This window comes from Dryobates pubescens, chromosome 31, assembly GCF_014839835.1.
Source record: "Dryobates pubescens isolate bDryPub1 chromosome 31, bDryPub1.pri, whole genome shotgun sequence".
Lineage (NCBI taxonomy): Eukaryota > Metazoa > Chordata > Aves > Piciformes > Picidae > Dryobates > Dryobates pubescens.
In genome coordinates, this window is record NC_071642.1 from 1953311 (window position 1) to 1974334 (window position 21024).

General features: G+C 64.0%; 1 protein-coding gene across 1 annotated transcript; it reads right to left on the reverse strand.

Moving 5' to 3' along the window:
* Positions 1-889: 889 nt before the first annotated feature.
* Positions 890-20604, reverse strand: MYO1F (myosin IF). Its single transcript, XM_054174979.1, has 28 exons — positions 20544-20604; positions 16544-16681; positions 13336-13425; positions 12373-12467; positions 10735-10822; positions 10450-10539; positions 9742-9873; positions 9530-9664; positions 9314-9446; positions 8224-8420; positions 8037-8117; positions 7355-7441; positions 7113-7199; positions 6808-6975; positions 6409-6494; positions 6035-6116; positions 5682-5788; positions 5296-5394; positions 5069-5213; positions 4602-4716; positions 3926-4095; positions 3627-3772; positions 2965-3111; positions 2735-2883; positions 2426-2509; positions 2087-2288; positions 1379-1545; positions 890-1289 (listed from the first exon to the last, which is right to left on the reverse strand). Exons 1-28 carry the CDS (start codon positions 20544-20546, stop codon positions 1213-1215), a joined length of 3300 nt encoding a protein of 1099 aa, XP_054030954.1. The 5' UTR covers positions 20547-20604; the 3' UTR covers positions 890-1212.
* Positions 20605-21024: the final 420 nt, after the last annotated feature.

Below are 21024 nucleotides of genomic sequence, written 5' to 3' on the forward strand. Positions count from 1 at the left end.
TGAGGAAGGCCACGCAGGGGAGCCTGGCGTCACTTCCTCCATCTGCTCTGCGCAGGGCTCGGCGAGGGGGAGCCGGGGGAGGGGGCGAGGGGGGGCACCCAGCGCCTTGGCACCGTTTCACCCTCTGCCCGCTGCCAGCCCACTGCAGCAGCCCCCAGTCAGAATCGGCACCCTCCAGCCCCAGCTATCCCCCTGACCTGGGGGTCAGGGCAGAGAGAGGCACCTGATCCCAGGGAATTCCAGAGGGTCCCCCAAATCCTGGGGGTTTGGGACAGAGAGGATCCCCTGAGTCCCAGGGAACTGGGGCAGAGAGGGTCCCCCAAATCCTGGGGTGTCAGGGCAGAGAGGATCCCCTGAGTCCCAGGGAACTGGGGCAGAAAGATTCTCCTGAATCCCAGGGAACTGGGGCAGAGAGGATCCCCAGAATCCCAAGGGATCAGTGGAGAGGACACCCCCTGAATCCTGGGGTGTTAGGACCCCCAAGTCCTGGTGATGCTGCCGCCAGTGGTGGTGGTTTGCACCCCACACATCGCCCCTGGCACTGTGCTGCAGCTCAGGAGGCTCTGGCTGAGTCCTCTCAGCTTTCGCAGCGAGGGACCAGGGAAGGGAGGTTGCTCCTTGGTCCTGCTGCTCCCTAGGGCCCTGCTCTGCCCCACTTCTCTGTGCCCAGTGGTTCAGGGTGGTGCTGGGGTGTGGAGCCCCCCGAGCTGGGTTCCTGGAGGAGCTGGAGTCTACGTCCAGCATCCTCTGGAAGGTTCAGCGTGGGGTGGGCAGGGCTGCCCCTGATGTGTGTCCTCCCACGTGGGGGACATGTGGGCACAGGACTCTTGTCACGGGGCCAGCACCAGGGTGAAAGACAAACTCTGGACTCGGTTTCTGAGCCTGATTATTCCCCCTAATTATTAACAATCATTCTCCTCCTAGCCCAGGATCAGCAGAGCAGCTCCACTGCCAGGGTATGAAGCAGCAGCAAGCAAGGAGCCTGTCCTCACTGCAGGGAGGTCACCACCTACAGCTGGAGTCCACCGGCTGGCACTGGCCCAGCCCAGCAGCCAGCACAAGCCCACGGGGCCGGGGGGCTCACAAGGAAGCCTTTGCTCAGTGCCAGCCTCGGGGGAGAACCATCACGGAGTCACCATCGGTGCCTTTGGCACCACTTCAGCAGGTGGGAGGATGGTGACCTCCTCCTTGCCTTCGGCCACGGTGCCCGGCTCAGATCTTCTGCACGTAATTGCCAGGGAAGAGCCCCTCCTTGCCGTGCAGTCGACCTTTCCACCAGCCCGAGGTATCTGGGGAGGGAGCGGAGGAGAGCTGGAGCGGGGGCGGTGCTGCCCTCCACGGCCGGGAGGAGCTGGGCAGGGCAGGCCCCCGGGGGTACCTTCCAGGAGGATGTCGATGACGTCTCCCACGTTGAAGCTGAGCTCGTCCACGTCCTGCCCAACGTACTGGTAGAGAGCCTGGCAGCGCGGCAGGGTGGCCTTGGGCTGCGGCTTGGGACGCCGCGCAGGGGGTGGCCGCTGGCTCAGGCTCTGCCGGCGCTGCATGCTGTGGGAGCAGGGCAGAGGGCGGTCGTGGGGGCGTCCTGCGCCCTCCTGCCCAGCCTGCCCTCCCAACAGGGTGCTTTGGGCCCTCGATGTGCTGGCCATGCCCAGGGGAGCGTGGAGGCACCCTCCCACCAGTAGCTGTGGCACCTGGGGACAGGTGGTGAGGTGGTCGTGGAGGTGTTGGGCGGAAGGTTGGGCTCGGTGATCTCAGAGGTCTTTGCCAACCTTTGTGATTCTATAGCTGGGAGAACTGAGGTGTGCAAGAGACTTGGGAGATGCCAGCAGGGAGCTGGAGATGCCAGTAAGGCCTTGGAGATGCCAGTAAGGAACTGGAGATGCCAGTGAGGAGCGGGAGATGCCAGTGAGGAGCGGGAGATGCCAGTGAGGAGCGGGAGATGCCAGTAAGTCTGGATAGCCCAGACCTGGTTGGACTTCTGAGTGACCAAACTGCTCAGAGGGCACAGAGCATCTCCTGGGACTGGGAGCAACGGGAAGGGAAGAGGAGGCAGGGAGGGAGCTGCTGGTGGCAGCAGAGGACCTACCCAGCCACCCCCTGGTCGGGCACCCTGAGGAAGTCCATGTTGTGCTCGGAGGGTGGCCGTGCCCTGGGCTGGTGCCCGGTGCTGCGGGGGGGAAGCACCGCAGCCGGTGGCCCCCGGGCCTGCTTCTGGGCCGCTGTGTAGGTGTCCCTCGGAGCCCGGGGGTCTCCACGTGGGAACTGGGGTGCTCCGTTCCTGCAGGCACCTGGGAGACCCCACCCCAGCATGCTGCATTACTGGGGGGGGGTCCAAGCTCAGCCTGCACCCCCACCCTGGGAGCGCAGCGTGGGCTGGAGCCAGGCTGGGGTCCCCCACGCCCCACCCTGGCGCTGCCCTTCTCACCTCTGGGTGCCGGTGGGGCGCTTCGGGACGGTGCTGGGCACCTGCTGCCACCTCTGCTCTGCGTCACTGCCTTCCTCGTGGGCTCTGGGGGGACATGAGCCCCCTGTTAGCTGATGGTCCTCAGAGCCAGCTGGCTGGGAGGGGTGTCCCCAAAGCTGGCACCCAGCTGCCCAACCACCCGAGCAGGAGCAGGTCCCCCCTGGGCAGGCCACACGCTGGCTCACCCAGATGTTCCCAGGCCTCCAGCTGTGGCCCCAGCAGTCCTGTCCCACCCCCCCTTGGTAGCCCCCCAAGCCCCCTGGCACTCACTGGCATTCCTGGGGAGCCCATCCCCGATGCTGACCGTGAGGGTTTTGCCTCCAGCCTTGAGGGTGGCCACATCCCCCTGGCCCCTGACGAAGGTGACGCTGCGGGTGCCGCCGCCGCCCCAGCCCTCCTTCTTCACCCGAAACTGTAGTCTGGGAGAGAGGGAGAGGCTGTGAGGCCTCGGGGGCGGTGCCCTGCCCTGCTGTGCCACCCCCCCTGGTGCCCATCCTCACGTGTCCTTGAAGGAGAGGCAGAGCTTGGTGCGGGTGAGCTCCTCGTAGCGTTTGCAGAGCAGGCTGAGCAGCTCCGTCTTGAAGATGGACTCCAGGAGGCTGTCGCAGTCGTTCTCGTGGAGGATGAAGAAGTCATCCTGCCTGGTGCTGAGGGACCCACCCCGTGGCAGGGGGCATCAGTGGAGGGCAAGGCTGGTGCCAGCCAGTTCTGGGGAGGAGGGGAAGCTGGGAGCCTCGCTGGCTCTGGAGGTTTGTGCGGCCAGGCTGGATGTGGCTGTGAGCAACCTGAGCTGGCGTGAGGGGTCCCTGCCCACGGCAGGGGGTTGGAACTGGCTGAGCCCTGAGGTCCCTTCCAGCCCTGACACTTGTGTGGTTCTATGAGCTAAGGTGGAGGGTGGTTTGTGGAGCCACAGAATCACTGTGGTTGGAGGAGACCTTTGAGGTCCTCAAGTCCAACCATCCACCCAACACTGCCAGGCCAAATGGAGCTCCCTGGCCTCCAAAGGGGGATCCTCCCCACCATGGCTCAACGTTCTGCTGCCTCCACAGGTGAGGTGCTGGGGCCTGGGTTGAGGACTCTGAAGCCAGCAGAGCTTGGTGGAGCTGCTGGGTGAAGCCTGACCCCATGGACCCCTGCACAGAGCCTGTGCCAAGGGACACACCTCAGCGAGACGCCGCTCACCGCCTGCAGCTCCACTTTCTTCTTGAGCACCTCCTTGACCTGCCCCTTCTCAGGACCTTTCTTCACCTTCTCCCTCCCAATCAGGTAGAAGCACTTGGGGGTGAGGATGAAGTCCCTCTTGATGGGCTGGGGAGAGGGGCAGAGGCAGGAGGGGGTGAGGAGGGGTTTGCAGGGGGGACACCAGCTCTGCACACACACACACACACACACACACAGACAGAGCCCAGCCGAGGGCAAGCCCCCCTGGGCCTGCCCCGGGCCCCAGGTGGGTGCAGGTACCTTGAACCTTCGGTTGTACTTGGTGATGGAGTCGGCAAAGTCGATCCTCTCCCTCTTGGCCAGGAACTGCCGCAGCTCCGGGCGCTCCTCCATGCCCAGGTAGTCGCCCACGAAGTTCCTGTTGATGCTGTTCCTCCTCCGCTCCTTGAAGTTGTAGAGGATGTTGGATGCTGTGAAGGACCCCAAGAGCCATGCTGGTGGGACAGGAGGCTCAGCCTTCAGGCTTTGCCTGCCTGCCTGGCCGGTGCCTGCCCTCCCAAAGCAGCTGTGGGAGATGTGGGAGGTGTGGGAGCTGTGGGGGCTGTCATATGGATCATGGCAGCTGGCATCATATGGATCAAGGGGCAATGGCCACAAACTGGAAGCCAGGAGGTTCCATCTGAACAGGAGGAGAAAATCCTTTGGAGTGAGGCTGCTGGAGGCCTGCAGCAGGCTGCCCAGAGAGGCTGTGGAGTCTCCTTCTCTGCAGAGCTCCCAACCTGCCCTGGGCACTGTGCTCCTGGGCAAGCTGCTGTGGGAGCCCTGCTGGAGCAGGGGCTTGGAGTGGGTGAGCTCCAGAGGTCCCTTCCCACCCTCCCCATGCTGGGAAATCTGTGACCATTCTGTGAAGAAATCTGAGCCCTTTCAGGTGCAGGGAGAGACCCCCAGAGGGGTGCAGGGGTGCTGCAGTCCTCACCCTCCTCTCGCATCTGCTGATACTTCCTGACGGCCACATGCCGGCGCCAGGCCTTCTGGATCACCCTGGCGAAGCCGTCGAACTTCCTCTCCCTCATCTCCTCCAGCAGGAAAAGCTGGCAAGGACACGGGGTGCTGAGCACCAAGCCCAGCTGCATCACCCCCAAAGGCTCCCCAGCTCTGCCCAGAGCAGTGCTCAGCTCTCACACCTCTCCAAGGAGGAGGAGCTGGGAGGGAACACGGGGTGCTGAGCACCAAGCCCAGCTGCATCACCCCCAAAGGCTCCCCAGCTCTGCCCAGAGCAGTGCTCAGCTCCCACACCTCTCCAAGGAGGAAGAGCTGGGAGGGAACACGGGGTGCTGAGCACCAAGCCCCAGCTGCATCACCCCCAAAGGCTCCCCAGCTCTGCCCAGGGCCGTGGGCAGTCTGTGGAGGCTGTGCTGGGGGAGCAGAGCCCTGGCCACGCACCGACTCGGGGTTCTTGACGAAGACCTTGCTGCGCCCCATCTGGTACTGCTCGGGCTCCATGTCGACGGAGCGCAGCAGGTGCTGCACCCCTTGCCGCTCGTCCCCGCGCCAGGACGGCCACGTCTCAGGGGTGAGGATGGCGTAGCTGTGGGGGAGAGGGGCCTGGGGGTCACTGCTGGGCTGCGGGACCCCCCTCCCCCATGCCCCCCGCCCCCCATCCCGCTCACCGCTGCAGGAACTTGCGGAAGAGGCGGCGGTAGGCGAAGCCTGCGCGGCGCACGCGGATGTTCTCCTTCAGGCCCAGGTACTCCACTTGGTGCTTCACCCTGTGGGGCCGGGGGGGACAGGCTGCCATGGGTTGGCAGCTCCTGGGGAGGGCCTGCTCAGGCCCTTCTGCCATTGCTTTGCACCGAGCAAGAGCTTCAGGGGCTCAGGCGGAGCCCTTCTGTGTGCCTGTCCCCAGGTCCTCCTCGGCAGTCCCCTGGGTCTGGGTGCAGCACTGAAGGAGCAGCCCAGGGCTGCAGTTGGTTGGGGGAAAGGCAGTTCCTGGCCAGATCTCCATGGCTGGCTCCCATTGCCCAGGCTCTGGGGGGTTCCCTGGGGCCTCTGTTACCTGCTCTCCTCCCAGTCCCGAGGCTTCTTGGTCTCGTTGGGTTTGATGCAGCGGATGTAGTGTGGGGTGCACTTCATGAGGGTGTTCACCAGGTCGTTGGCCTGTTTCTGGTGCAAGCATCAACCTCTGGAGCATCACAGCGGCTGCTGGGAGCCCAGCACCCTGCCTCTACCCCACAGGCAACAGCTCCAAGTCCAACCTTTGACCCAGCACCTCCATAACCACCAGGACGTGGCCTAGTGACCGCGGAGGTGCTGGGTAGCAGGTTGGACTTGATGACCTTAGAGGTCTTCTGCAGCCTTAATCCTTCTGTGACTCTCTGGCTCTGCTCTCCTGCAGCCTCGGGGCCCTACCTTGATCTTGGAGCCCGCAGTGGTTGGCCTTCCCTTCTTGTCAGACTCAAGCTTTTCTGGGAAAAGCATCTGGATGAAGCCACTGAAAGGCAGGGGACAGTCCCCAGGTGAGAGCTGCCACGCTGAGCTGGAGCCACCTTGTCCCCAGGCCAAGCAGGATTGGTGCTGGTGGGTCAGGACCCCTCTGCCCAGCCCTGCAGCCCCTGCCTGCTGTGCGCTCAACCAGGGGACGCCGCCGATGCCCGTGGGGAGATGCAGGGTGCTGAGCACCCTAAGCTACGGCTCCAGCAGAGGCAGGACCAACAAAGCTTTATGCCACCCTCTGTCCCAGCCCTTTGGGGTGGCCTGGGGACCCCAGCTGTGCCAGGACTCACTATTCACTGCTCTGCATGAGCTCAATCAGGTCGGTGAAGAGCACGTCCCGGTTGCGCTCGCAGAAGCCACTCACGTCGTAGGAGACCTGGGGACAGGAGAGGGACCTCAGCCCCATGCTGCTGTGGCCAGGGCTGTGGGGTGCAGGATGAGGGGTGCAGGATGAGAGGTGCAGGATGCAGGGGTGGGATGCAGGAGGAGGGGCATGGGGTGCGGGATGAGCGGTGCAGGGGGCAGGATGCAGGATGCGGGACGCAGGATGAGAGATGCAGGATGAGTGGTGCAGGGGGCAGAAGGAAGGGTGCAGGGTCCAGGAGGAGGGGTGCAGGGTGCAGGAGTGGGGGTGCAGGGTGCAGGAGGAGGGATACAGGATGCAGGAGGAGGGGTGCAGGGTGCTGTACCTTGCCTGCATAGTGGTGGATGATGAAGCCTGAGCTCCAGCTGTTGAAGTGCTCGTGAGTGCCCACAGCTGCCTGCAGCTTCTGCAGCAGGGTCTGGTCTGCGCCCTCGCCGGTGGCGTGCATGGTGGCACAGACATCATCCAGGACACTCATGATCCCGGGGGGGTTCTGGGGGAGGGAGAAGGAAGCCATGGGGGTGCAAAGGCCGCCCCTCATCCTTGGCAGCGCCCAGCCCACGCAGTGTCCTCCTCCCTGTGCCCCAGCTCGCCAAGAGAGGCTCGCAGGCAGGGGAGGACCTCGCTCACCAGCTTGTTCTCTATCAGGTCGCACACCACCTTGTTGTTGAAGTACTGGATCTGGGTCCACTTGATCCCCTCCTGCACATATTCCTCCTGGGGAAGTGCAGGGAGAGCTGCTGGGTCCCCAGCCCTGGGACAGGCTGCAGCCCCCCTGCTCCTGCCGTGGTGCTGGGACTGCCTGGCATCAGGGATGCAGGGTGCAGGACTCGGGGTGCTGGTGCAGCCCTGCAGCTCCCCCTGCCCTGTACCTGCTCTGCCTTCAGGGTGAGCTCTATGAAGATCTGCTGCAGCTTCTCGTTCACAAAGTTGATGCAGAACTGCTCAAAGCCATTTTTCTGCAAAAGGACAGAAGGTGAAAGAGGAGGTGAGGCTGAGCTGGCTCCTGGGGAGGGCAGGCTGAGAGCCCCGGGGGTGTGGAGCCTGGAGAAGAGCAGCCCCAGAGGGGAGCTGAGCAATGCTCAGCAGGAGCTAAATGGTAAAGGTCAAAAGGATCAGATCAGATTCTGCTCAGTGGTGCCCAGGGACAGCACAAGGGGCAAGGGACACAAACTGTAACCCAGGAGGTTCCATCTGAACAGGAGGAGAAAATTCTTTGGTGTGAGGCTGCTGGGGGCCTGCAGCAGGCTGCCCAGAGAGGTTGTGGAGTCTCCTGTGGAGAGCTTCCTACCCACTCTGGCCACTGTGCTCCTGGGCAAGCTGCTGTGGGTGCCCTGCTGGAGGAGGGGGGTTGGACTGGGTGAGCTCCAGAGGTCCCTTCCAACCCCCACCCTGCTGGGATTCATGCTGGGATCCTGGGATTCTATTGCTCTCCCCCAGGGACCCTTCTTGGGACTGTGGACTGCTCCAGCCCCCTGCTCCAGCCCCCCTCCTTGCTGCAGGAGCAGGGAAGGACATTCCCCAGCTGACCTCCTCCAGCCAAGCAGCACCCACCTGGAATATTTCAAAGCCATAGATGTCCAGCACCCCGATGCTGTACTCCTCATAGGACTTCTGCATGGCCCTGTTGATGGACTGCAGAGAGGGATGTGCTGAGCCAGCTCCAGCAGGGGCCGGCTGCAGGCAGGGGTGGGTGCTGAAGGTCCCCTCCATGCCATGAGCCCCCCCCAGGACCACCAACCTCCACCAGGAAGTCGAAGACTCGTGCATAGAGCCCCTTGGCCAGGGCATCCCTGGTGTAGGCTGCCTGCTCCACGTTGAGGGTGACGGTGATGGACTCGGAGCGGCCTCCCCACCTGCTGTCCATCTTCCTGCTGGTCACCTTCTGGTTGAGGCGCTCCTGGTCGATGCCCAGCAGGTAGGCAGGGAAGGCCAGGGCTGGGCAGAGCGAGGAGGGGTGCTCAGGCCTGCCTGCTCCCCCCCTGCACCCCCAGCTCACCGCCCACAGCCACGGCCGGACCCTCCAGCCCCAGGGCAGCAGCGGGGGGTGGGGGATGTGGTCCTCCCTCTGCTAAATCACAGCAAGGGACTCCTGGCATCCCTCTTCTTGCTAATTAAGCTCTGGGTTAATTACTTAATTGTGCTGCTTGCTCACTGCCATGTCTGAAAGAACTATAACCAGTGGCCAGCAGGAGCAGGCACCCTGGACTGGGCACTGGTGGGGCCAAACCTTTGTGCTCCTCACCCCAAGAAGGTCACTGAGGAGCTGGAGCAGGTCCAAGGGAGGGCAACAAAGCTTGGGAGAGGGTCTGGAAAACAGGGCTGGGGAGGAGATGCTGAGGGAGCTGGGGGTGTTCAGCCTGGAGGAGGCTGAGGGAGACCTCAGTGCTCTCTGCAGCTGCCTGGAAGGAGGCTGGAGCCAGGCTGGGGTTGGTCTCTCTGCCCCAGGAACGAGGGACAGGGCAATAGGAAATGAACTCCAGTTGCCCCAGGGGAGGTTTGGGTTGGAGATGAGGAACAACTTCTGCCCCCAAAGGGCTGTCAAAGCCTGGCCCAGGCTGCCCAGGGCAGTGGTGGAGTCCCAGACCCTGGAGGGATGTAAAGCTGTGGAGGAGTGGTGCTGAGGGCCATGGTTCAGTGGTGCCCTGGCAGTGCTGGGGGGAGGCTTGGACTCAGTGTTCTTAAAGGTCCCTTCTGAGCAAACTGATTTCATGCTTCTAAGATGCTGCTCTCCTCCTCTCCTCTCTGCCAGGGGGGCGTTGTGCTGTGGGCACTTTGCCAAGTGAGGGTCCCCCCCTGCCTCCCTGGGGCAGAGCAGGGCCACCACTCACAGTCAGGGTTCTCCACCCGAGCGTAGTTGCCCTCCTCCCGAAAGCTGACGTTGCCCAGGTGCAGGATCCCTGCCACGATCTGCAGCACCACCTGCTGCTCCTCTCCACGGATGCCAATGACCTGCATGGCATTCTGGGGGGGGGCAGGGTGGGGACCCCATCAGCCCCTGCCCAGCTTGCAGCTGGCTTTGGGGGTCCCCCAGCCCGGGTGCCCACCATGGTCTCGTGGAAGTCGCTGCGGTCATCGGTGCCTTCCACCTGGTAGGTGTCCGACTGGTTCAGGTAGTAGTAGTAGTCTGGGCTCATGATGCCCAGGTTCTGCCTCTGCTCCTGGGATGCTCCTTCGATGAGCTGCTTGGGAAAGAGGAGCTGTGGGCCCCCGCCCTGCCCTGCCCAGCCGGCTCCGTGCCCCCCGCCCCGGGCTGTACCTGGTAGTGGATGTGGAAGTTCCTCTCGCCCTGGTTCTGGCTCACCACCCGCGACTTCTCCAGCAGGAAGTTGGAGATCTTCCCTCCGTCAGGCTCTCCCCCCCGGCTGAACTGGATCTCAAAGTACTTCCCCTGCAGCAGCACAGCTCCCACTGAGAGCCACGGCCCCAGCTGCAGGGACCCTTCACTCCCTCCAGCCCTGACTTCCCTCTTGGGGTTGTAGAGTCCCCAAATCCCAGCATGGGGAGGGCTGGAAAAGACCTCTGGAGCTCACCCAGTCCAGCCCCCTGCTCCAGCAGGGCTCCCACAGCAGCTTGCCCAGCAGCACAGTGCCCAGGGGGGGTTGGAAGCTCTGCAGAGGAGACTCCACAACCTCTCTGGACAGCCTGCTCCAGGCTCCAGCAGCCTCACACCAAAGAAGTTTCTCCTCCTGGGTTCCAGTTTGTGCCCCCTGCCCCTTGTCCTGTCCCTTGGCATCGTCTGGCCCCAGCCTCTTGCCCCCCACAGCTCCTTTAGCTCCTGCTGAGCATAGCTCAGCTCCCCTCTGGGGCTGCTCTGCTCCAGGCTCTCAGCCCCAGGGCTCTCAGCCTTTGCTCCTCACAGAGCTGCACCAGGCCCCCTCAGCACCTTCCCCTTCTCTCCCAGCCCCCCAGGAGCATCGCTGGGGTGGATGCTGGCCGCGGCTCTGCCCCTGCCCCGGTGACTCACGAAGCGGCTGGAGTTGTTGTTCCGGACGGTCTTGGCGTTCCCAAAGGCTTCCAGCAGAGGGTTGGACTGCAGGATGATCTCCTTCACGTGCTGGGGGCAGAGGAGGGAGAAGGTCGAGCTGGGGGTGGGGGTTACCCACCCACAGCAGCTCTGCTCAGCGCTGGGGACAGCCCCGGGGCTCTGCGGGGTCTTCCTCTGGGGCTGCTCTGCGGGGTCTGCCCCTGGGGCTGCTCCTGGTGCCACCATCAGATGGGGAGCGGTTGGGGGGGGCACACAGGGACATACCTGCACCTTCTCTCCACCCCCAGACACCTTGGAGATGTAGCCCATGATGTACTTGGCTGCCACTGTCTTCCCGGCTCCGCTTTCTCCGCTGTGCAAAGGCCAAGAGCAGAGGAGGTGGAACGGCCCCAGCAGGGACACCCCCAGCAGAGACACCCCCAGCAGGGACACCCCCAGCAGAGACACCCCCCCTCCCAGCAGAGACACCCCCCAGCAGAGACACCCCCAGCAGGGACACCCCCAGCAGGGACACCCCCAGCAGAGACACCCCCAGCAGGGACACCCCCCAGCAGAGACACCCCCAGCAGGGACACCCCCCCTCCCAGCAGGGACACCCCCAGCAGAGACACCCCCAGCAGAGACACCCCCAGCAGGGACACCCCCCAGCAGAGACACCCCCCCTCCCAGCAGAGACACCCCCAGCAGGGACACCCCCAGCAGAGACACCCCCAGCAGAGACACCCCCCCTCCCAGCAGAGACACCCCCAGCAGGGACACCCCCAGCAGAGACACCCCCAGCAGAGACACCCCCCCTCCCAGCAGAGACACTCCCCAGCAGAGACATCCCCCGGGGGCGCTTGGGCTGGGATGCTGCAGAAGGGCCAGGGGTGGCCAGCAGGGGACAGAGGAGGTGTCCTCCCCACTGCCAAGCTCGCTGGGGATGCCTGGGGGTGCTCTGGGGGTGCTCTGGGGGTGCTCAGGGCTTTGGAGTCAGGGAATCACAGAAGTGCTGAGGGTGGAAGAGAGCTTGGAGAGCATCAAGCCCAAGGCTTCACCCAGAGCTCACAGTTCCACCACTGCTGCTAAGCCACTGCCACTGCACCACGGCCCTCAGCACCACATCCAGGCAGCTTTTAAACCCCTCCAGGGATGGGGACTCCACCACCTCCCTGGGCAGCCTGGGGCAGTGCCTGAGAACCTCTGCTGGGAGGAAATACCCAACCTGAACCTCCCTTGACACAACTCGAGGCTGTTTCCTCTTGCCCTGGCACTTGTTGCATGTGAGCAGAGCCCAACCCCCACCTGGCTGCAGCCTCCTCTCAGGGAGCTGCAGAGAGCAGTGAGGTCTCCCTCAGCCTCCTCTTCCCCAGGCTGAACCCCCCCAGCTCCCTCAGCTGCTGCTCCCCAGCCCTGCTCCCCAGACCCTTCCCCAGCTTGGTTGCCCTTGTCTGCATCCACTCCAGCCTCTCAATGTCCTTCTTGGAGTGGGTGGCACAAAACTGCCCCCAGGGCTCGAGGTGTGCCCCCCCCAGTGCTGAGCAGCTGGGGACAATCCCATCCCCAGACCTGCTGACCACACCACCCCCGCCGTGAGAGGGGCCAGAGCAAGGCTGGGTGAGGAGCTGCTCCAGGGGAAGGTGCTGGGCTTCTTGTTGCTGGATTTTGGAGGGCAGGAAGAGGACTTGGGAGCTCCAAGGGGAAGTCTCTGGCCTTGCCCCACAGCCCCTTGCAACACCCAGCCGGAAAGAGGCATTGCACAAGGCTGGGGTCCCAGCCCAGGACAGGGCTCCTGCAGCTCCTCATGGTGCTCACAGCCAGGATTGGGGGGTCCCTGCAGGCACCCCCATGCCTTGGGTCTCCTCAGTCACCCTCATGCCTTGGGTCTCCTGTGGTGGGAGGAGGCCCCTGGGCATGCCCTACCTGATGATGACGCACTGGTTCTCGCCGTCGATCAGCATGTTGCGGTACATGGCGTCTGTCAGGGCGTAGATGTGGGGAGGGTTCTCATACTGAGCCTAAAATCAGGGGCAAGGACAGCTGAGCCCAGGGCCACCTGCAGCTCCCTGCCCTCAGCCCCCTCCCCAGGCCCCCTTCGCCCTGCCCGTGCGTGGCGCAGGGCAGCGGCGCCAGCAGGGAGGGGGAACGGAGCTCCTGCCACGGGCAGGAGGTCAGCAGCAGTCTGCCAGGGGGGGCTGACTCTTCCCTCCTCCTTGGGAAGCTGGTGGGGGGAGCCTGAGCTACTCCCTGGGGTGGGTTGGGCCATTCTTGGGTCGCTTTGGGGTGGATGTCTGAGCTGAGTTTTCCAGGGAGGTGGATCTGCTCCTGACTCCCCATGGATCGACCTGGGAGCAGTGACCCCTGTGGCACCCAAAGGGCTGGGGAGGATGGGGACACTCAGGGGACACTCAGGGGACCCCCCCGAGGTGTTCCATAGAATCATTTTAGTTGGAGGAGACCTTTAGGATCAGGGACTCCAAGCCTGAGCCCAGCACTGCCAGGGCACCACCGAACCATGGCCCCCAGCACCACATCTACACAGCTCTGAAGCCCCTCCAGGGATGGAGGCTCCACCACTGCCCTGGGCAGCCTGGGCCAGGGCTTGACAACCCTTCTGGGGAAGAAATTGTTCCTCATGCCCAACCTAACTCCCCTCCCACTATGATTAACTTCAGGCCAGTTCCACTCACGGCATTTTTGTGACCCAAGTGCAGGACTCAGCCCTTGGCCCTGTTGAGCCTCTTCTTCCCCATGCAGCTGCTGTGGCTTTCCCAGATCACCCCAAATGAAGCCCAGTGAAGCCTTGGCTGTGTCCCCCCAGCTGCCCAGGAGGCAGGGGGCAGGGGCAGGGGCAGGGGCAGAGGCAGGGGGCAGGGGCAGGCTCACCGCTCCCTGGTAGAGCTCAACCTCGCGGTCGGTGAAGTAGGGCATCTGCTTGAAGGGGTTGACAGAGATCAGCACCGGCCCAATGTAGGTCTGAGAGGCAGGTTAAGGTCCATCTGTCCTTGCTCTTGTCCTCCCTTCCTGACCCAGGGGCAGGAAGGTGGCTGGGGAGGTCCTTCCTGGAGGAACAGCAGCAGGGCTTTCAGGCAGAGCTGCTGCCACGGCTCGGTGCTGTGCCCGGTGCTGGGCCATGGGGTGTCCCTCCTGGTGTCATCAGAGCAGGGTACAGCAGGAGCCTCCCCATAGCTCCCTGGCTGCATTTCCAGCATCCTGGAATGCACAGCATCATAGAACTGCTGTGGTTGGAGAAGCTTTCTGAGTCCCACCAGCAACCCAAGCCCTCCACGGCCACCAGACCATGGCCAGGGGTTCCTTGAGCACCTCCAGGGCTGGGGACTCCACCACCTGCCTGGGCAGCCTGGGCCAAGCCCTGACCACTCTTTATCCTGGAGCAGAGGAGCCTGAGGGATGTCCTCATCCATGTGGATCAAGATGTGCAGGGCAGTGTGGGGAGGAGGGAGCCAGGCTGTGCTCGGGGATGCCCAAGGGCAGTGCCAAGGGGCACTGGGGGCAAGCTGGAGCAGAGGAGGTGCCATGGGAACAGGAGGAGAAACCTTTTCACTGTCAAGGTGGCAGAGCCCTGGAGCAGGCTGCCCAGAGAGGTTGTGGAGTCTCCTTCTGCCTGTTTGGAGGCATCCAAACCCCACCTGGATGTGTTCCTGCCCTGGGTGGCCCTGCTGAGGGCAGGGGGCTTGGGCTGGATGACCTTTTGAGGTCCCTCCCAACCCCTTCCATGCTGTACTGAGGTGAGGGAGGCTGAGGACAGAAGAGTGCTGGGGGGGGTACCCCTGAGCCCTGCTTTTGCCCCACCTGAGGCTGGGGGTGGGGGAAGAGCAGCTGAGGTGCAGGCAGCAAGGGGCTCTGCTGGGAAATGCAGAAGCTTGGGGGTGTTGAGTCACAGCTGGATGGGGTCTGGTGCTCAGCAGCACCACAAAAAGGAAGAAAGAGGCTGCCTGGGGCAGTGGTTTTTGGTTGTTGTTTTGGAGGGTTGGGGTTTTGTTGAGCTCCAAAAATAAGAGGGAAAAAAAAAAGTCTAACCCCAAGGCCAAAGCTCTGCAGACACTGAAAGCCCTGAAATAGCTCTGAGGGTGGCTGTGTCCCCGTGTCAGCACCAGCCCAGGACAGAGCATGGCCTTGTAAGGACAGAGACCATCTTCAGGCAAACCACAGCCCTCAGCAGGCAGCTCAGCCCCGTGGCCACCACAGCCCCAGCGTGGCCACCACAGCCCCAGCGTGGCCAGCTCTGCAGGGCAGGGGGCAGGGCAGGGGGCAGGGCAAGGGTGAGGCTGAGCTGGATGGAAGGCTGCAGCTGCTCTGCTATGGGGACAGACTGAGGGAGGTGGGGTTGTGCACTGCTGCAGCCTGAGGCACTCCTGAGGCACTGCTGCAGCCTGTGGCACTGCTGCAGGCTGTGGCACTGCTGCAGCCTGAGGCACTGCTGCAGCCTGAGGCACTGCTGCTGCCTGTGGCACTGCTGCAGCCTGAGGCACTGCTGCAGCCTGAGGCACTGCTGCAGCCTGTGGCACTGCTGCAGCCTGTGGCACTGCTGCTGCCTGAGGCACTGCTGCAGCCTGTGGCACTGCTGCAGCCTGAGGCACTGCTGCAGCCTGTGGCACTGCTGCAGCCTGAGGCACTGCTGCAGCCTGAGGCACTGCTGCAGCCTGAGGCACTGCTGCTGCCTGAGCCACTGCTGCAGCCTGTGGCACTGCTGCTGCCTGTGGCACTGCTGCAGCCTGTGGCACTGCTGCTGCCTGTGGCACTGCTGCTGCCTGAGGCACTGCTGCAGCCTGAGGCACTGCTGCAGCCTGAGGCACTGCTGCTGCCTGTGGCACTGCTGCAGCCTGAGGCACTGCTGCAGCCTGAGGCACTGCTGCAGCCTGAGGCACTGCTGCTGCCTGTGGCACTGCTGCAGCCTGAGGCACTGCTGCAGCCTGAGGCACTGCTGCTGCCTGAGCCACTGCTGCAGCCTGAGGCACTGCTGCAGCCTGAGGCACTGCTGCAGCCTGTGGCACTGCTGCAGCCTGAGGCACTGCTGCTGCCTGAGCCACTGCTGCTGCCTGTGGCACTGCTGCTGCCTGAGGCACTGCTGCAGCCTGTGGCACTGCTGCAGCCTGAGGCACTGCTGCAGCCTGAGGCACTGCTGCAGCCTGTGGCACTGCTGCAGCCTGAGGCACTGCTGCTGCCTGAGCCACTGCTGCAGCCTGTGGCACTGCTGCAGCCTGAGGCACTGCTGCAGCCTGAGGCACTGCTGCAGCCTGTGGCACTGCTGCTGCCTGAGGCACTGCTGCAGCCTGAGGCACTGCTGCAGCCTGTGGCACTGCTGCTGCCTGTGGCACTGCTGCTGCCTGAGGCACTGCTGCAGCCTGAGGCACTGCTGCAGCCTGTGGCACTGCTGCAGCCTGAGGCACTGCTGCAGCCTGAGGCACTGCTGCTGCCTGAGGCACTGCTGCAGCCTGAGGCACTGCTGCAGCCTGAGGCACTGCTGCTGCCTGAGGCACTGCTGCTGCCTGAGGCACTGCTGCAGCCTGTGGCACTGCTGCAGCCTGAGGCACTGCTGCTGCCTGAGGCACTGCTGCAGCCTGAGGCACTGCTGCAGCCTGAGGCACTGCTGCTGCCTGAGGCACTGCTGCTGCCTGTGGCACTGCTGCAGCCTGAGGCACTGCTGCAGCCTGTGGCACTGCTGCAGCCTGTGGCACTGCTGCAGCCTGTGGCACTGCTGCTGCCTGAGGCACTGCTGCAGCCTGTGGCACTGCTGCAGCCTGTGGCACTGCTGCAGCCTGTGGCACTGCTGCTGCCTGTGGCACTGCTGCAGCCTGAGGCACTGCTGCAGCCTGTGGCACTGCTGCAGCCTGAGGCACTGCTGCAGCCTGAGGCACTGCTGCAGCCTGAGGCACTGCTGCTGCCTGAGGCACTGCTGCAGCCTGTGGCACTGCTGCAGCCTGTGGCACTGCTGCAGCCTGAGGCACTGCTGCTGCCTGTGGCACTGCTGCTGCCTGAGGCACTGCTGCTGCCTGAGGCACTGCTGCAGCCTGAGGCACTGCTGCTGCCTGAGGCACTGCTGCAGCCTGAGGCACTGCTGCAGGGAGGATACAAAGATGTAGTCGTCCATGAAGCGCTTCCGGAGGTTCTCCACGATGGCCTCCTCGGAGATCTTGGAGAGCAGGACCATGTCATCCACCCCACTCTGCCTGACGTTGTGGCTCTGCCAGTGGAAGCGTTCCTTGCTGCCCTGTGGGGAGGGGAGGAGCACAGGCACTGCTCCAGGGCCGCCAGTGATGCTCCCCCTGAGCTGCTGGCAGCTCTGCCTGGTCCCTGCCCCAGCTGTGCCTCCAAACCAGGCACCTCTGGGGAAAGGGAAGCTCAGAACCCCAGAGCCTTGCCTCATCCCTCTGGCCAGATCCTGCCTCACCATGTGTCTGTCATGCCAGGGAGGAGCAGCACTGACAGCCTGGGGGCACCTCTGTAGCCTCCCTCCTGCTCCTTATGGAGCTTTCCAGGGACTAATGAAGCAACTGGTGCTCAAACTCTGCTCCTGAGGCAAAGGGGCAGCAAAACTAACCCAGGGGAAGGGCAAAGCATGCAGCTGGTGGGAGCACCCCTGGCACTGGGCATCCTCTGCACCCCTGTGTCCCATTTCCACCAGGGTCTCTTTCCTCCCTGCCCAAGGAGGGAGGATCACAGTCACAGAGTCGTCTGGGTTGGAGGAGAGCTTTAAGGTGGCTAAGTCCAAGCCTTGACTCAGCAGCTTCACAGGGACCCTCCAGGGCCATCTTGTCCAACCCCCCTGCAGGCAGCAGGGACAGCTCCAGCTCGAGCAGGCTGCCCAGGGCCAAGCCAGCCCCAAACCGTGGTGCCAGGACCTGCTTCCCAGCTCTCCGGGCTCCATCCTCGGGGGCTGGGATCTAACCCACACACAGCCCCGGGCTGGGGGGGTGGAGATTTCACCCCGCAGGAAGGAAACAACTCAAAGGCTGCTTGTGCAGGATGCCACAGAAGAAACCTGCTGCAGGCACCCCTGGTGCCCAGGAGGGGACACCCCAGCTGGAGCCGCCCCTGGCCCCCACTGTTCCTCTTTCCCCCCACGGCTCCCAGTACTGATTTCACTTCTCCTCCACCCCCTCCTCACCGCCAGCCTCTTACTCGTTCCATTTCCCTTTTCTTCTCTTCCCCTTGTGCTTCATTTTCCTGCTGGCTCTCAGCCCTGCAGCCCCAGATGTGTTCGCAGCCTCCTGTCTGCCCCGCGGGGGCTCGGCTCGGCCCCGCACCCCCAGCACGCTGGGGGCAGAAGGACCATCGTGGGGCAGGATGCTGCTGCACCCCCTGGCTGCCTCCTTCCCTGCTGGGCTTTGAGACCCAGACCACCATCCATGCCCCTCCCAGACTCCAAGTGCCACCCAAGCCCCCCGGGGAGCTGGGAGGGCTCTTGGCTTCGAGCGCAGCCCAAGCCCTGGCGCAGGAGCTGCTGGCTTTTAGGGTTCCCATCCTCTGCCCTTGGGATGCGAGGACCTGGGCCAGCTCCGAGGCTGCAGGGGGGCTGCTCACGCAGCCTGGAACCGTGTGAGGGGGCTTTGCTCATCCTCCTGCTGGCTGCTTGTGAGCCTTTCCCTTGCCTTCCCCTCCTCCCTGATAAGCCCCTAGGAAAGCCACCAGGAAAAGCACAGCCGGGCTCAGGTCACCATCCTGTCACCCAGGGAGCTGCTGGGGACCCCAAGAGCTGCTGGGGACCCCCAGAGCTGCTGGGGACCTCAGGGAGCTGCTGGGGACCCCAGGGAGCTGCCCAGCTTCAATCCAACCTGGCCAGACCCCCGGGGAAGGCAGAGAGGAGCAGGTCAGGAGAAGCCAACACTGTGCCCTGCCCCCATGCCCCTGAGCCCACTGGCACAGGCACCTGGGCTGGGCTGGGCTGCCCACTCAGGACACCAAATTAGGGCAAAAAAGAGCATTTCCTGTACTGTCAGCTTTGCCACACCTGAGCTGGCAGCCAGAGTTTCTCCTTCAGCCCAATGAGTGCCCTCAGAGCTCTCAGCAGTGGCCTTCCCCACACCTCCTCTTCCCCTGGGCACAGGTTTGGGGCTTTCCTGCCCCGGGCTGGGGCACCTGGTGCCAGCCAGCTGCAGGGCACTCAGTGCTGGGCTGCAGGGGAAGGTCCTCTCTGGCTGTGTCCCCACCAGGTTTCTGGGAGCACAAAGGCTGCCTGGCTTCCCTCAGCATGCCCCAGGAGGGGGCACAGCAGGGGGGTCATGGGGCTGGGGGTCATGGGGCTGGGGCTCACTAAGCTGGGAGGAGGATGAAGAGGAAGGATTCTCCCCCAGATGCAGTGTCCAGCAAGCACAGGACAGGGGCTGTGGGTAGGGGTCCCAGAGGTTGGGGGCAGTGGCTCCTCTGTCCCTTCCTCTGCCCCAGGCCAGGGTCAGGGATGAGCCAGAGAGCAGCAGCACCCTGGGGGGACCCCCAGGGAAGGTGGCCTGGGCCAAACACCTCAATTTGATCCTCAAGCTGAGCCCAGCAGGGTTCAGCTGCCCTTGGCCTGGGCTTCCAGGGGCAGTTTGCAGCTGCTTTGCACAGAGGACTTTGCTGTGCTGTTGATCTCCTGGGTGCATGCCTGGAGAGCCTCATCGAGACCCCCAGAAACCACAGAACAGGTTGGGTTGGAAGGGACCTGTAGAGGTCACCCAGCCATGGGCAGGGACACTTCTGCCAGGTGAGGCTGTTCAGAGCCTCATCCAGCCTGGCCTGGAGCTCAGGGGCACCTCCCACCCCTCTGGGCAGCCTGGGCCAGGCTCTCACCCTCCTCAGAGTGGAAGAAAAAGCAAAAGAGTCTTCCTTATGCCCAACCTGAACCCTCCCAGGCCAGGCCTGTGGGATGGAGGCTGTCACCATCACTGCCACCACATGTGAGTGCTGGGGCAGGGAGGGGAGCAGCCCCGTGGCAGAGATGACAAACCATCATCTGGTTTGCAGCTCTGAGCCCCCAGCAGCAGGCTGCAAGCCCTGGGCAGGAAGCAGAGGGAGCCCAAGGTGGCAGCTCTTGATCTGGAGACAGACCAAGCCCCAGGCAGCCAACACCTTCAAACCACAGGAAGCCCTGAGAAGAGCAAACATGGGGGGAGGGAGGGGGATTCCACCGTGGCCACCCCCCCCCCCAGCTCCCAGGCACAGGGGTTGGGGATGGGAAGGTTCCTGCAGCGTTCTGGGGCTGGGGGCTGCCCCCAGAGCTGGCTCCCAGCTGAGGCTGTGGCTGTGGAGCCCTTCACAGAGCCACAAACCAGCTCCAGGTGTGGGGGGCAGCGGGGAGGGGGTTGGCATCCTGCAGGGGACAGCACCTGGGCAGCTCCTCAGGGGTGGCAAACAGCCACGGGGGGGGAGGAGGCTCCGTTCCAGCCTGGCCACCTCCCACCCACGCAGGAAGGGGAAGGGTCTGGGGGCAGCATCAGCCCCGCAGCTGGAGTCTGAAGGGCACAGCTGTGGCCACCCCGTGCAGAGCCTCTCTCCATGCCTCAGCTGCTTCTGAGGCCTCTTCTGCCTCCACAGCAGCCTCCAGCTCCGGCTGCTGCCCTCCCAGGTGCCCTGCACCCTGTGCCTGCCGGGGTGCAAGGTCCAGCCCTTGGCACTGACACCCAGAGGGTCCTTCCAGGCATGAGCTGGCCTGGGGAGGGGGTTCCTGCTGCCCCCCTGCAGCCCTCTGCCCACATCCTGCCAGCACCACCGGCCCCGAAACCAGAAGCGCTGGTGGGAGGCTGGGCCAAGAGGAACACAAAGTTTCTCCTGTGGGCACCCCCAGCAGAATCAACCCCTCTGGGGGCCAGCCTGGCCTCACCCCTCCCCATGTCCCCCATCTGCTGGGGCCAGCTCCCGGGGGGGCACCGACCCTGCACCCAGCCCCAGCCCTGCTCCCTGTCCCCAGCCCGGGCAGCGCTGTGCCCTCCCCAGAGGTGAGCTGCTGGCACCTCCCCGAAAGCAGCAAAGGACCACGAAGGGAGCAGGAGGGGACAGTGCCAGCTCTGAGGTGGCAGGAGGAGAGGGGGACGTGCCCAGGGTGCCCGAGGGAGAGAGGGTGAGGGGAGCCCAGCGAGGGTCCCCCTTGCACTCACCATGGTGTCCCTGTGTCCTGGGGCTGCTGTCACCGAGGGCTCAGGGCCATCCCTTTGCCCTTCTGCTTCTGCTGCAGCTGCAAACTGCTGCTCATTTTTTGTCCCCTTCTTCTTTTTCTTTTCCCCTCCCACTTCCTCGTTTCGTGCTGGTTTGGGGGGGTGGGGAGGATGGGGGTGGCTGCTGGGGGGGGACATTGAGGTGGCACTGCCCAGCTCTGCTGCAGAGAGGTGCTGGGGGGGTGGCTGGGCTGGGGGAGCAGGTGGGGGCTGGGTGGAGCCCGGCAGAGATGCTCAGAGCTGCCACAAATCCTTCCCCCCCCCCCCCGAGGTGACAATTTGGTGCCCCAAGGTGACAGCCTGGTGTGGCTGCAGGAGCAGCCAGGCAGTGCTGGGGGCAGCTGTGCTCGGAGCTGCTCCTAGGAGCAGTAGGATCACGGAATGGGTTGGCTGGGAAGAGACCTCTAAAGCTCACCCAGGCCAC